The sequence below is a fragment of the Megalobrama amblycephala genome, linkage group LG13 (assembly GCF_018812025.1).
Source record: "Megalobrama amblycephala isolate DHTTF-2021 linkage group LG13, ASM1881202v1, whole genome shotgun sequence".
In the NCBI taxonomy this organism is placed as follows: domain Eukaryota; kingdom Metazoa; phylum Chordata; class Actinopteri; order Cypriniformes; family Xenocyprididae; genus Megalobrama; species Megalobrama amblycephala.
This window is the reverse complement of record NC_063056.1, coordinates 32,176,377-32,190,645: the sequence shown is the minus strand read 5'-3', so window position 1 is coordinate 32,190,645 and position 14,269 is coordinate 32,176,377. Positions and strand designations below refer to the sequence as shown.

At 37.8% G+C, this 14,269-nt stretch overlaps 1 protein-coding gene across 2 annotated transcripts in view; it reads right to left on the bottom strand.

Moving 5' to 3' along the window:
* oxr1a (oxidation resistance 1a) overlaps positions 1 to 14,269 on the bottom strand; it is a 180,453-nt gene that overhangs the window by 153,671 nt on the left and 12,513 nt on the right. For both annotated transcript variants that reach the window (XM_048154020.1, XM_048154021.1), the window contains exon 2: positions 6,430 to 6,495. In XM_048154020.1, the coding sequence (XP_048009977.1) occupies positions 6,430 to 6,446 (17 nt within the window). In that variant the 5' untranslated portion in view covers positions 6,447 to 6,495. The remainder of the gene's footprint in view (positions 1 to 6,429; positions 6,496 to 14,269) is intronic.

The following is a 14,269-nucleotide window of genomic DNA, read 5'->3' as shown; positions in this document are numbered from 1 at the left end:
TCTGTGGCCATGAAGTCATTTGAAAGACTGGTTCTGGCTTTTCTGAAGGACATCACTGGACCCTTACTGGACCCCCTGCAGTTTGCTTACCGAGCAAACAGGTCTGTGGATGATGCAGTCAATATGGGACTGCATTATGTTCTCCAGCATCTGGACAGACTAGGGTCTTATGTGAGGATCCTGTTTGTGGACTTCAGCTCTGCTTTTAAAACCATTGTCCCATCACTCCTCCAGCCTAAACTAACTCAGCTCTCCGTGCCCACCTCTGTCTGTCAGTGGATCACCAGCTTCCTGACAGACAGGCAGCAGCTAGTGAGGCTGGGGAAATTCTCATCCAGCACCCTCACCATCAGCACCGGCGCCCCTCAGGGCTGTGTGCTCTCCCCACTGCTCTTCTCCCTCTACACCAACGACTGCACCTCTAAAGACCCCTCTGTCAAGCTCCTGAAGTTTGCGGATGACACCACACTGATCGGCCTCATCCAGGACGGTGACGAGTCTGCTTACAGACTGGAGGTTGAACAGCTGGCTGTCTGGTGCAGTCTTAACAACCTGGAGCTCAACACGCTCAAGACAGTGGAGATGATCGTGGACTTCAGGAAAAACCCACCTGCTCTCCCCCCACTCACCATCATGAACAGCACTGTGACTGCAGTGGAGTCATTCAGGTTCCTGGGCACCACCATCTCCCAGGACCTGAAGTGGGACAACCACATCGAGTCCATTGTGAAAAAGGCCCAGCAGAGGTTGTACTTCCTTCGCCAGCTGAGGAAGTTCAACCTACCACAGGAGCTGCTTCTACTCTGCCATCATTGAATCCATCCTCTGCACTTCAATTACCGTCTGGTTCAGCTCAGCTACCAAATCTGACCTCAGAAGACTACAGAGGGTAGTCCGGTCTGCTGAGCGAATCATTGGCACAACCCTCCCCACTCTCCAAGAACTGTACTTATCCAGAGTGAGAAAAAGGGCAAAGAAGATCACTCTGGACCCCTCACATCCAGCACACTCCCTCTTTGAACTGTTGCCATCCGGTCGACGCTACAGAGCCCTGAGCACCAGAACGACCAGACACAGGAACAGTTTCTTCCCTCAAGCAATCCATCTCATGAACACTTGACAAACACGGAACACACAACACTATTACACATTATTTACTTAAAACACTTATTTATATCTCAATTTGCACACATAATTGTACATACAATTGTCTATAATATATATTGTCTTTTGCTTTTTTTGCACTTTGTCTATCTTGTAAATTTGTATATTATTATTTTATTCTTTTTATTATGTGTCTTGTCTTGTCGCTGTTACTCTGTTGCACTGTGGAGCTTCTGTCACTAAAACAAATTCCTAGTATGTGTAAACAACATACCTGGCAATAAAGCTCTTTCTGATTCTGATTCTGATTCTGAAAAAAATATCTAAAAAGGTAAAGTTTAGGTATATACTCCCTTGTGTATTTAAACCTCAGTGTTTCTTGAGTTCCTTGTCAAGTATTGTCCTTCTTAGATGTACTGTTTGGTGAGCTCATTCTGTTCTTGGTTCTTTGTTCTCTGTGTTTGATTTGTTTATTCTGTTAATAAAATTCAGTGTATTTGGATCCAGCTTTCCTTTGTTTTTTCTTTGTCCTTTGTCAGTTTATCTGTCACAACAGTATAATGTAAAGTACGAAACATTCATAATTTTTTTTTTTAATTAATTAATATAATTAATTATAATAATTACAATATATTTTATATAATAATAATAATAATTATTATAAATTATGTAATTATAAAAAATATTCATAATGTTGAAAGTAATGCAAATATAAATATAGGAAAAAATAGCATGCACAATTAAATTTCTAATTAAATATGCAAACCTATTATGAACCTATTATAAGAACCTATTATGCCCCTTTTCACAAGATGTAATACAAGTCTCTGGTGTCCCCAGAATATGTCTGTGAAGTTTCAGCTCAAAATACCCCACAGATCATTTATTATAGCTTGTCAAATTTGCCACTATTTGGGTGTGAGCAAAAACATGCCGTTTTTGTGTGTGTTCCTTTAAATGCAAATGAGCTACAGCTCTAGGCTGCTTTCTAAAAGAGGGCGGAGCTTTAACAGCTCACACTTCGGTTGCTCAACAACAACAAAGCTGGAGAATCTCAAGCAGACAAAATGACGACTGTCAGTAACGGTGTTCAGCCTTACATTGTTCAAACCGGAGTCAGACACTGATGGAGAGACTCAGGAAGAAGTTACAACTTACAACATTTCTGAATGGTTAATGGATACATTTTTTTGGAGTTGATTCAACTCATCCACTAGCATGTGCCGTCATGTTCATCTTTTATGCAAATCCAGTGTTGAATTGACCCTCGTTTGTGAAACAGTCTGGCGTAAAATGACACCATGGCAACAACACTCTACACAACAATTTCTCTCTTCCCTAAAGCAGCCCAACATGGCCTCACCCCCTTTGTTGTGTGTTCCTGGGAGCAGGGTTTATGTAAATTTTGGGGTTAGTGATGTCACCAGCCCAGGAAGAAGCTCATTGTAGTCCCTACCAGCTGTTTGTTGTAGGCCTTAAAAGTGATTTCTGTAAAAGAAAATATCTCCCTTTGCATTGAACTTCGAGCATCATAACTTTGCAGATGTTGTTTATGCTCAAACAGCAACATCACACACTAACTAAAGTTAAAAAAAAAAGTCCAATCATAATCAAGGACCCCTTTAACAATCATATCCAAAGTTTTCTTTTCATAAGTAACAGGCTCTCAGAGACACTACTATCTATTTCCATTCTTAAAACGCCATTCAGCCAGACAATATGACATGATCCTGTTTTAGACAGCATCACACCTGTTCGCTGAATCCAACTTATTCCAGGTGTCCATTAATATCATGACAGTTCTCACCGAAAGCAATTAAACCCTTTATGTGACAGCTCAGTCTCTTCATCATAAGAAGGCCGCTTCCTGCTTCAGCAGCAAATCATTGGAGTCTACTTCATTCAGTCTGCAGGAATCATACAAGAATGCAAAAATAAATGCAGCTGTAATGTGATTTGTCTCAAAACAGACCTGGAGGGTGAACCTTCTTTGCATTACCCAAGGTCAGCTGTATATTTGCAGGATTTTAAGTGACACCGTAGCTACAGGAGGTCAAGATGATTCCGGTGACTGCAATGTGACGACTGCGTAATGAGAGCAGTGCCCGAGGCCTCGGTGGAAGGGTTTAGCTCTTACTGCCCGAGCCCATTTTGAAACATAAACATTGGTAAGTCTAATTAGAGGAAGCCTTATCTGCCGCCCAGAGCGCATACGCATTACTGCAACCTCAAAGAGAACTACAGCTCGTTTTTCACGAGAAGACTGATGGCAGGGCAACATTTTTAATGAGCTGCTCAGCCTGTAATGCATTTAATAAACAATCCAAGCGATGAAGGATTCAATTTAGCCGTGTTCCTGTTACAGTTTAACAAGCGCATGCAAACATGAGCCATTAAACTGCTGATGAAAACCCAAACCCTAACAATAAAAGTGCTCTATATTGGATGCAGACTGGTTCAAAACTATGCGCTCATAGCCTTAATAGTGTCGGATAGCATTGTCATTTCAGTATTAGGGTCATTACCCAGGTTTCCATCAACATATTTTTATGAAAATTATGGGATAATGCATAAAAAATGCTGGATGGAAATACCAAGATAGCAAGGAATGCGATGGAAAAGCATTTATCAAATACATTTTTCAAAAAAAAAAAAAAAAAAAAAAAAAAAAAAAAAAAACAATCATGAAACATTGCCTTGTCAAAGGAGGTGGAAAGAAAACAAGTTGTAAAAAACAAACGTATTTAGTTACAAGCTAAAACTTGTGAGCTGTTAAAATGGAAATGTTGTATCTAAAGTTGGCATGAAATGAAAACTCACCCTATCTGTTGTCTAAATGCATGTTGTTGAACTTATAGCAAACAGTTCAACCATGCATGTTTCATGTTTCAACAGTCACTTGTCACTTAGATATTTATGGAAATTTCTACAAAAACAAAACTTTCACTATTATCGGCTAATGGAATATAAAGCAATGAGAGCGTAAAAACATTCTGACAAGCTTCCACTATGTATCAAAGAAAAATATAAGAGTCTAGATAAAAGATTTTTGCTTCAAAAGTGATGCACACAGTATGCACACAAAATATGCATCTTTCTTCGTTCTTTCTCTTGGATTAATGCTGCCCAAAGTCAGTCAGTCAGTCAGTCAGTCAGTCAGAATGGGTTACATGGCTGACCAACAAAAATATCACATCTAGAATGTCAAATGAACATCTCCTAAGAAATATGTTCGGTTATAATCTCTTTTATGACAAATATGATCAGTGTTAATTAGTAAGTAGACTGGAATATGTACAAAAACGTACTATTTTGTGCATAATGTGATTTCCTGGGGTCACAGTCTCTCAACACAGATTTTGTCAATTTTCTTTACTTCCATGAGCTACCAATTACATTTGTTTGTGGTGTCAAACTCAGCGTGTGTGTGTCTGCACAATGACCCACAAGAGGCAAATTCAGATTCAGTTAGATGAGTCAAACCTGGCTTTTGACATTCTGAAAACACGTCTGCAGTGGAAATTAATTTCAGAGGGAATATACAGACTGATTTAAATAAATTTCAAATGGTCAAATCTCAGTATACAATGTTTTATCATAAAATCCAGCTCTTTCAGGCGGAAAAACAACTGGCGATCATGTGTTAACATTTCAAAACATAATAAAAGATGTTTTGGTGAGGGTTAGTTCACCCAAAAATGAAAATTCTGTCATTAATTACTCACCCTCATGTCGTTCCACACCTCTAAGACCTTCGTTCATCTTCGTAACACAAATTAAGATACTTTTGATAAAATCCAATGGCTCAGTGAGGCCTGCATTGCCAGCGAGACAATTAACACTTTCAATGCCCAGAAAGCTACTAAAGACATATTTAAAACAGTTCATGTGAAACAGCTCAACCTTAATGTTATTAAGCGATGAGAAAAAAAATTTTTGCGCCAAAAAACAAAATAACGACTTTATGACAAAATCTAGTGATGGGCGATTTCAAAACACTGCTTCATGAAATTTTACAAATCTTTTGTTTCGAATCAGTGGTTCAGAGCATGTATCAAACTGCCAAAGTCACCAATCACTGAAATCACCAATCACTTGATATTGTCATAACATCGTTATTTTGGTTTTTTGGTTAATTATCTTGCTGGCAATGCAAGCCTCACTGAGCCATCGGATTTTATGAAAAATATCTTAATTTGTGTTCCAAAGATGAACGAAGGTCTTACAGGTGTGGAAAGACATGAGGGAGAGTAATTAATGACAGAATTTTCATTTTTGGGTGAACTAACCCTTTAACTTCAATGAAGGATAACCTCAGACTAGACAGGAAATTTTGAGTTTTGAATCCTACAATATGTTTTTATAGTACAAAGGACAAAGGCTTAATGAGATCTACCAAAATGGTTAAAAAAAAAAAGAAATTGTGACAAAAATGTATGGGTAAACGCTACATTCAGAAAGTGGCAGGAAAAATGTAACAATCTCAAGTAAGTGCATTTCTATTTACGTTAGTGATTTAGGGTCTGTTCACACTTGTAGGCTAGTTCGGTTCATTTGGTTCATTTGGTCCGGACCAAAGAAAGAAAAAAAAACATTTAGTCCTGGTCCGATTAGCGTTCAGATTGGCAATTTTATCACTGAACCAAAAGATACCGAACCTAAAGGCATAGGGATACATTCACAAGCTGATTGGTTGGATTTTATGACGTATTGCCTATTTTGAGACGGAATTTACCGAACATCCAAAACAATGCTGTGTGCTGAGGTAAATGTGCTTGTTGTGTGTGCGTAGCCTGCATGTGATGGTATTTTGGCCAGCTGGGAACTCGTGAAGAGCTTATAAAATGTGTAAAGTAGTCAAAACAGCGGCGGGAATCCCTCCGTCACACACACAAACGATCTGCTGCGTATAGATGCGTCTGATGCCTGTGATGGGCAAACTCACGACTATGACAAGAAAAACCGACATGTGTGAGGATTCTGTCCTTTTTAGGGTCTCTACTTCCTGTTTTTGGTTCGTTTACATGTCTTTGGTTCGTGTTGCACTAGAGTTCGTTTGGAAGCAGACCGAGACCCATCTTTTCAGTGGTCTCGGTCCGCTTGTTTGGTGCGCAACAGGGTTCGGATGGCAGCGTTCACACATGTTCAAATGAACCGCACTAACAGAGAAATCGCACCAGGGTTCGTTTTAATCGAACTAAACATGACAAGTGTGAACGCACCCTTATTGTGTCCAAGAGGTCATGATTAAAATGATGCAAATAAAGTCTAGCCCTCAAAGTCACTTCACAAAAACAGACAACAAACCACTGTGTCGTATCTGACCTTTTGGTGCTGAACATGTTGGCAGGATGCTTGTCTCTGACTCAGAGGTTTCCTTCTGGGACAAACCTAAAAAAGCAACCAGAGACAGAAAAGACATTAAGAGCAGGAGAAGGTGACCTGAGCCCAAAACATTCCAAAATAACACTGATTACCACCCCCCCAAGAAAACAAAAACAAAACAAAACCACATTCAGAACAGACTCGAACTTTACAGAAGCTTTACATTTGCTAAACTAGAAAAAGTCTGTGCGTAGGATCATTTTTTCACCTCACAACAGAAAAATACCACATACCACAAAATTATTACTTTGGACAAATTTACAGATTTGAAAAGTGACCAGAGGATTAAGAACAAACTGGCTGATTAATGTCTGACTGAAGTACATTGAGCTTAATGATCTCAAACGCTCTCATTAAAGGCTTAGTTTAATAGCTTCTCTAAGCTGATGAATAATTCATTATCACACTGGTTGAATGTTGTGAGATGTTTGGTAAGTGTAAGCTGTACTCGATCTAAAGACAGAAGAAAAAGTTTGCAGTCTTCTTCATCTGTTAATTGGGGTAAATTAAAGAGTGTTGTCAACACTGAAAGCCATTATGGATGGAATACTTGCTGAATACTGTGCAGTATATTCTATACTGCCTATTTTTTTAAACAGTATGTGAAATAGTATGCAGTATGTAAATATAAATACACATTATAATAACATGATGATTATTTGTGTATAGTTAATAAGTGCTGCTGGCTGAATTCAGAATAGTTTATTACTCTTACCACTTCTGCCATATATTTATATGACAGAAATAGTAGTTTGCTAGTACACTATTCTGAATTCAACCACTAATATTACTTCCTGTTCTTTGGTACACTGGAAATGAAAGGTCAATTTGAGAGCAGTGTATTGTGGGACACATTATATACACAACAGAAACAGTAGGAGTAGTATGCTATGCTATTCAAAACATTTCCTAAAGCTTCATTTTTTCTATCTCCGACAAGCGACAAGCCAGAAGTCATTCATTTCCAATGTAGAGTAGTATGGGAGCTGTGTGGATTTTCATTCATATGCGCATTTATGGTAAACTTTGGATGAGTTGAAATATTTGAACTTTGGATAATGGAAAAGGCAGCTAAAGTCTCTTTCTCTAGCAAAATGAAAACAAACAAGTAGCTTTCTCAATGTTTCCTATCGGTCACCATGATTTTGCCAAGTAAGACAATATTTTGTTGATCCTGGAACAACTTTCCTATCCGAAAATTTAGTCCTAACCTTTTCCCAATCCCTAAACCTAACCCTACCCATAACTTATCCCTAAAATCAGAGGGAAATGATAGTTGAACAACACTGTTGTGGAAGCACCTAACCTAGGTTGTAAGCCTAAACTTGACATAAACGGTAAACTTGTCCCTCAAATCTGATTGGTTGATTGGAATGTTGTCCCAGGATCAACAAAGATGTTGATCCGGGAACATGTTGTACTTCGTGAAATCACGTTCACCATTTCCCATCATCTCTAGGCATTTTTAAGAAAAAAAAACAAAAAAAAAACATGCTGGTTTAAAATTCCAAACGTTCTTTTGAAGAGGTTTTTATATGGATTTCTGTGGATAAAAGTGGCTTGTACATCTAAAGGGCATAGGAAAAGCAGAATCTTTTAATACACCTGAAAAGATGCTACAAGGGAGTACGTGCATAAGTGATGTAGCCTGCAGGCTATAGGTACTCTTTAACACAAAGGTTACGGCTGTGACGGTAAAGGTCATCATTCATGCGCAGGACCTTAAACACAGAAATGTGTCATAATACGAGTGAGTGACTGCTCTGCTCCAACATGACAAAAACAGCTTTAAAAGGTAGGGTATGTATTTTTTCATAAACACTTTTTGTTATTCTGGTTGAAACTCTCTTAACATCCTGATAGCAATCAATAATAGAAGTGGTATAAATATTAAAACATGTACATATCTCTTCTGTAGAAGTCTCAGGACCAAATCAATGCAAATTTGTCCAATCATGATAGGATGTCCTGCCTGCCTGTCAACATATGTATTTCCATACCTCAGCGCACGTCATCAGTGCGTTCTGTAAGGCTATGCAGAGTTGTAGACAGACAGTCACCGAGTGCCACAAACAAACAGCAGCCACCTTTTACAGTTCCTCCTGAACCAAAACAATGAGCTTATGCTATGTCATAACTAATTACAAGATGGCAACCCGTGACGTTCTACCCGGAGCTGTTCACATCCTCAGACTCGGATTTATGCGTTTCTATCAACGCCGAAATGAATCTGCAGCAGTCAGGTGGTACAAGTCTGTACGTTGTTTACGTTCATTATTATTGTAATGTTATGTTCTTTGAGGTAATTTAACACCTTCTCTCGTGATGCTTTGCAGAATCTGCTCTGGCTGTGAGCGTTCGTGTTTTGAAAGTGCTCTGAAGGAAGGGCGGAATCTAATGCTTTCAAAGCTAGCTTGCTATTGCTATCCTCTCCGAAATTGCCTACCCTACCTTTAAAAAACACATTTGTGGCTCTGACAGAGAAAGAAAAACAGAGAATATGAGGAAGATATTAAAAATAATAATAAAACAAGGTAGGCTATTACCTACATGGCATCAATGTGTTCAAAGTTCTTTTTGGTTAATGGTGGAAAAGTTCAATAACATTTTTTTTGTAGCTAAGACTTTAGGGTATATGTGCCTATACAAAAATAACCCTACCCTTAGAAATATTCACTTGGAAGAGTTGGTGAGTGCAAAAGTTAATGTTCTGGGAGCAGACAGAGAAAAAGTACATGAATTTGCTCTTTGGTTTCTGGAGACCTGCTCATCTCTAACACCTCAAAGCGAGTTTTTGTGAGTCATGAGAGCAACTGCATATTCTCCTTCTAGAAAGCATTGGATGTACAGTCATCCTGAGGTCAAAGGTCATGTGTCATGACGTGTCATACCAGTATATTCCTGAAGATGACCTGAACATCATCTCAGAGTGTTCACTAACAAAGACCAATTCAGCAATGTAAAATGCAAAAATCAACAGAAATTCATTGATACACAAATTGGAGCTTAATTTATCGGAAAAAAAGAAAAAAAATAACAAATAACAAATTGGCTCTTGTCAAAGTCCCTCAGATCTTATTCCTGTCCATTTCTCCTGCATCCAACACGTTGATTATGAGAACTACCCAGACATTAATATGTGGCCTTGTTAGGAGATGATCAACGATATTTGCTTCACCTGTGAATGGTCAGAATGTTTTGGCTTATTAGTTGTACATATGTTTAAAAATAAGATTATTTAAAAGGTCCAGTGTGTAATATTTAGGAGGATCTATTGACAGAAATGCAATATAATATACATAACTATGTTTGCAGTGGTGTATAAAGACCTAACTTAATGAACCGTTATGTTTTTATTAGCTTAGAATGAGCCATTTTTATCTCATACACCGCGGGTCCCCTTACATCAAAGTCGCCATTTTGCGCTGCTCTACAAAGCGCGTTTGCTTGACTGACTACTCTCTGCTGTCTCAGACGATGACATCTTTGTCCTGTGTCGGCCACTGTAGCTTCTCTACGTGCTTCGAAATTCGCAACCTCACTGCTAGATGCTGCTCAAATTTACACACTGCACCTTTAAAATAGAAAATCAGAGACCAAAAAAAAACAAAAACTGCTTTAAATGTAATAGTTATAAAAATGAAGCAGGAAAATTAAATACATTACAATATGAAAGCAAAGTAAAAAATAGAATAAAATAAAATGAAAATAAAATGGCTTGAGTTTTACGTTGTGTCAATGCTTTGTTGTTTTATTCCTTCTAATGTCCAAGCCCACAGTCACACAAAACGTTGGTTTATTTTAAGAGCCGTGTGTTGTGGAGTTCTGGGAATACACAAAGAAATGTCACTGATGAACAGCAGTGAATCATGGGATTTTCTCCTGTTCGGTACTCCACTCTGACTTTCACACTCTGATCTTCACTTGCTGGTTTAATCTAGTCTATTTTTAACCCAACACATCTGAGACACGTGTGGGAGGAGATGTGAAAAAAAACAGACAGGGCATGTTGAAGAAAGAGAAATCATGTAATCATGAAAGCTGTGGTACCTGCAGCAGGTATATAAAAAAAAATCAGTTCTTTGTTCAGTGTTTTATGTCATAAACCCACAGCGCACAACAGCAGCGGAAGCAGAGGGAAACATGGCACGTTCAGAAGGTTATTTCATTTTATTGTATTTCCTCTTCTTCTCAGTAGTGAGTCATCCCTCTGGTCTAAGCGTTCCAACGTTTTAGAGTGATTTCATCAAAAGCCTTTTATCGCTCCAAAATAAAGTGGCACAGACTGTGTGTGTGGTTTCAGAGGGCAGTGGCAGGCTTGTTGAGGAAACTAAAAGCTGTTGACATTGAAATATAAGGCGCAGTGAACACTACAAGACAGAAGTGGTTCGCCCTGAGTATATTTAAAAGCTTCTAGTTTACAGAACTAATCACAGACTAGGTGCATGAATTACAAGATTACTCTCCTCCCTGACTTTAAACAAACACCCAAAAGTCACATTGTTCTTATACAAACTGACACACAAAGCAACGCAAGCGTTCTTGACAATATCAACAAACAACATGAAGGGTGGCTTATGGTCATTTTCTTGTACAGAACTTGAAGAAAAACAATATGGAAGAGACGGTCACTGGGGAGACGTGGGCAGCAGCTCGCTGGCACATTGATGGCTTGTCTTTTTTTTGAGTCCTGCTTCCCACTGGGAATTGTGGTCCTCTGTATTAAGTGTAAAAATATTTGATGTGATTTTTTTCCCCCCTTAAGACTATGCTTCTCAAACTGTGGTATGACCAAAGATTCACTGTAGATTAAAAAACAAAATACATATGTGAAGTCTTCCTATCACATATGGAAATAATTTTTTTTTTAACTACCGTTAGGGTGGTAAGACTTTCAATATTTTTAAAAAAAAAAGAAGTCTCTTTTGCTCACCAAGGCTGCATTTACTGTATTTGATCAAAAACACAGTAAAAACAGAAATATTATTACAATTTAAAATAACTGTTTTCTATTTTAATAATTTTAAAATGTAATTTATTCCTGTGATGCAAAGCTGAATTTTCAGCATTATTACTCCAGTCTTCAGTTTCACATGATCCTTCAGAAATCATTAATATGCTGATTTGGTGCTCAAGAAACATTTCTTATTATTTTCAATGTTTTGCCGTTTAAAATATTTCTGGAAACCATGATACATTTTGTTCAGAAATTTTTGATAAATGGACAGTTCAAATAATCAGCATTTATATGAAACAGAAATATTGTGGTGTTTGCTATATAAAGAGTTAGTTCACCCAAAAATGAAAATTATGTCATTAAAGGTGCCCAAGAATGCAGTAAGAAACGATGGTAACTTTAACCTCATTTAACAGTACATTAGCAACATGCTAACGAAACATTTAGAAAGACAATTTACAAATATCACTAAAAATATCATGATATCATGGATTATGTCAGTTATTGTTGCTCTATCTGCCATTTTTCGCTGTTGTTCTTGCTTACCTAGTCTGACGATTCGGCTGTGTGCAGCTCCAGACGTTAACTGGCTGCCCTTGTGTAATCCCTTTCATAATGTTGGGAACATGGGCTGGCATTATGCAAATATTGGGGCGTACACCCCGACTGTTACGTAACAGTCGGTGTTATGTTGAGATTCGCCTGTTCTTCGGAGGTCGTTTAAACAAATGAGATTTATATAAGAAGGAGGAAACAATGGAGTTTGAGACTCACTGTATGTCTTTTCCATGTACTGAACTCTAGTTATTCAACTATGCCAAGGTAAATTCAATTTTTGAATCTAGGGCACCTTTAATGACTCACCCTCATGTCGTTCCAAACCCGTTTAAGATATTTTAGATTTAGTCCAAGAGCTTTCTGTCCCTCCATTGAAAATGTATGTACGGTAGACTGTCCATGTCCAGAAAGGTAATAAAAACATCATCAAAGTAGTCCATGTGACATCAGTGGGTCAGTTAGAAGTTTTTGAAGCATCGAAAAAACATTTTGGTCCAAAAATAACAAAAACTACGACTTTATTCAGCATTGTATTCTCTTCCGGAATCCTTTCCATTGAATTGATTCCATTGAATTGATTCCATTTAATCCTTTCACCTGTCGGCGTTGGTAATACACTTATACGTCGTTGTTTTTGGCGATTAGGACATCCGCGACATGCACACTTACGTACCATTTAAAAAATATATAGCAATACCAAAATACAAACAATGTAGAATAGCTTGAATACAGTGTGCGTCTCCCTCAGACTGTAAACGAAGCTCGGGCGCACCGGATAACACGTCAGCAGCGTCTTACGTCAGCAGCGTCACTGCGGAGTCGTGAACCCGAATTGACAACAGACGCGGAAGAGAATACAATGCTGAATAAAGTCGTAGTTTTTGTTATTTTTGGATGTCACTGATGTCACATGGACTACTTTGATGATGTTTTTATTACCTTTCTGGACATGGACAGTCTACCGTACAAACACTTTCAATGGAAGGACAGAAATCTCTCGGACTAAATCTAAAATATCTTAAACTGTGTTCCGAAGATGAACGAAGGTCTTACGGGTGTGGAACGACATGAGGGTGAGTCATTAATGACATAATTTTCATTTTTGGGTGAACTAACCCTTTAAGTTCCTCCTGTTCACTCTGTCTCTGTCCGATCACCGTTATGTTTATGTGTGTTGTGTCTTATCGCCTGCCTGTTGGAATTATAATTAAAACCTGCCTTTTGGATTTATTATCTTCTTCTGTGTCTGCCTTCCTGCAACCCCTCGTGACATATATATTTACACACGTTTATTATGTAAAGAAACTTTTGTTAGATTTGTTAGATTTAATCACAATTAGTCGATTTTACAGCCCTACTTTTGCAACATTATAAATGTCTTTACTGTCATATATGTATTTACACACATATATTATGTAAACACAAACATTTATATTGGATGTGAGTAATCGCAATTAATCGATTTTACAGCCCTACTTTTGCAACATTATAAATGTCTTACTGTCACCCTTGCTGAATAAAAGTATACATTTCTTTTAAAAATCTTACTCACCAACTTTTTAATGGTAATGTTAAAACAAATCGTTTAAAAAAAAAAAAAAAAACATTACGGTGCAACCAAACAGAAACTATGCAAAGGAGCGAACAGTGAAATGCAAGAATTGGAAAATTGCAAGATTGGAATGCTTTTGGGAAATTGTCGATTAACTTCACTCACATACTCTGGTCATTCAGCTGCATGATAAAGTTGCAGAAGAACAGAACAAAGTCATTTTTGCATATTAGTTTCAGGTTTGAGATTGGGGAGGAAGTCTAGAGTTGCAGTATGTTTAAACTAATATCTGAAAAATATCACAGAAAATCATGTCATGACATGAGACGATAATTCTATAAAGTATTTTTTTTAACAATAACTATTGTGTAAAGTGATATAAAATTAATCAATTTCAAGATTTTATTAATACAGCTCACCATGGTATTTACAAGGTCCTCTGTCTGTCTGTACATGTCTAAAAACCATGGTACATTTTTCATAAGAGCTGCAATGTAAAACAAGTGCTTAATTGGAACAAAGAATATTACAAAGCAAATTCTGACTCATCCTCATTCCCTTCCCACAATCACCCGCACAAAAACAAACAAATCATCCGTGTCAGTTTGGCTTTCTGTGGTCTTAATCACTGTGTGACTGCGGCGTGTTGATCTATATAAATGTAGATCAGTGGTGGTGACTCATCCTCCACCGCACTCTCGTCATCCTTTACC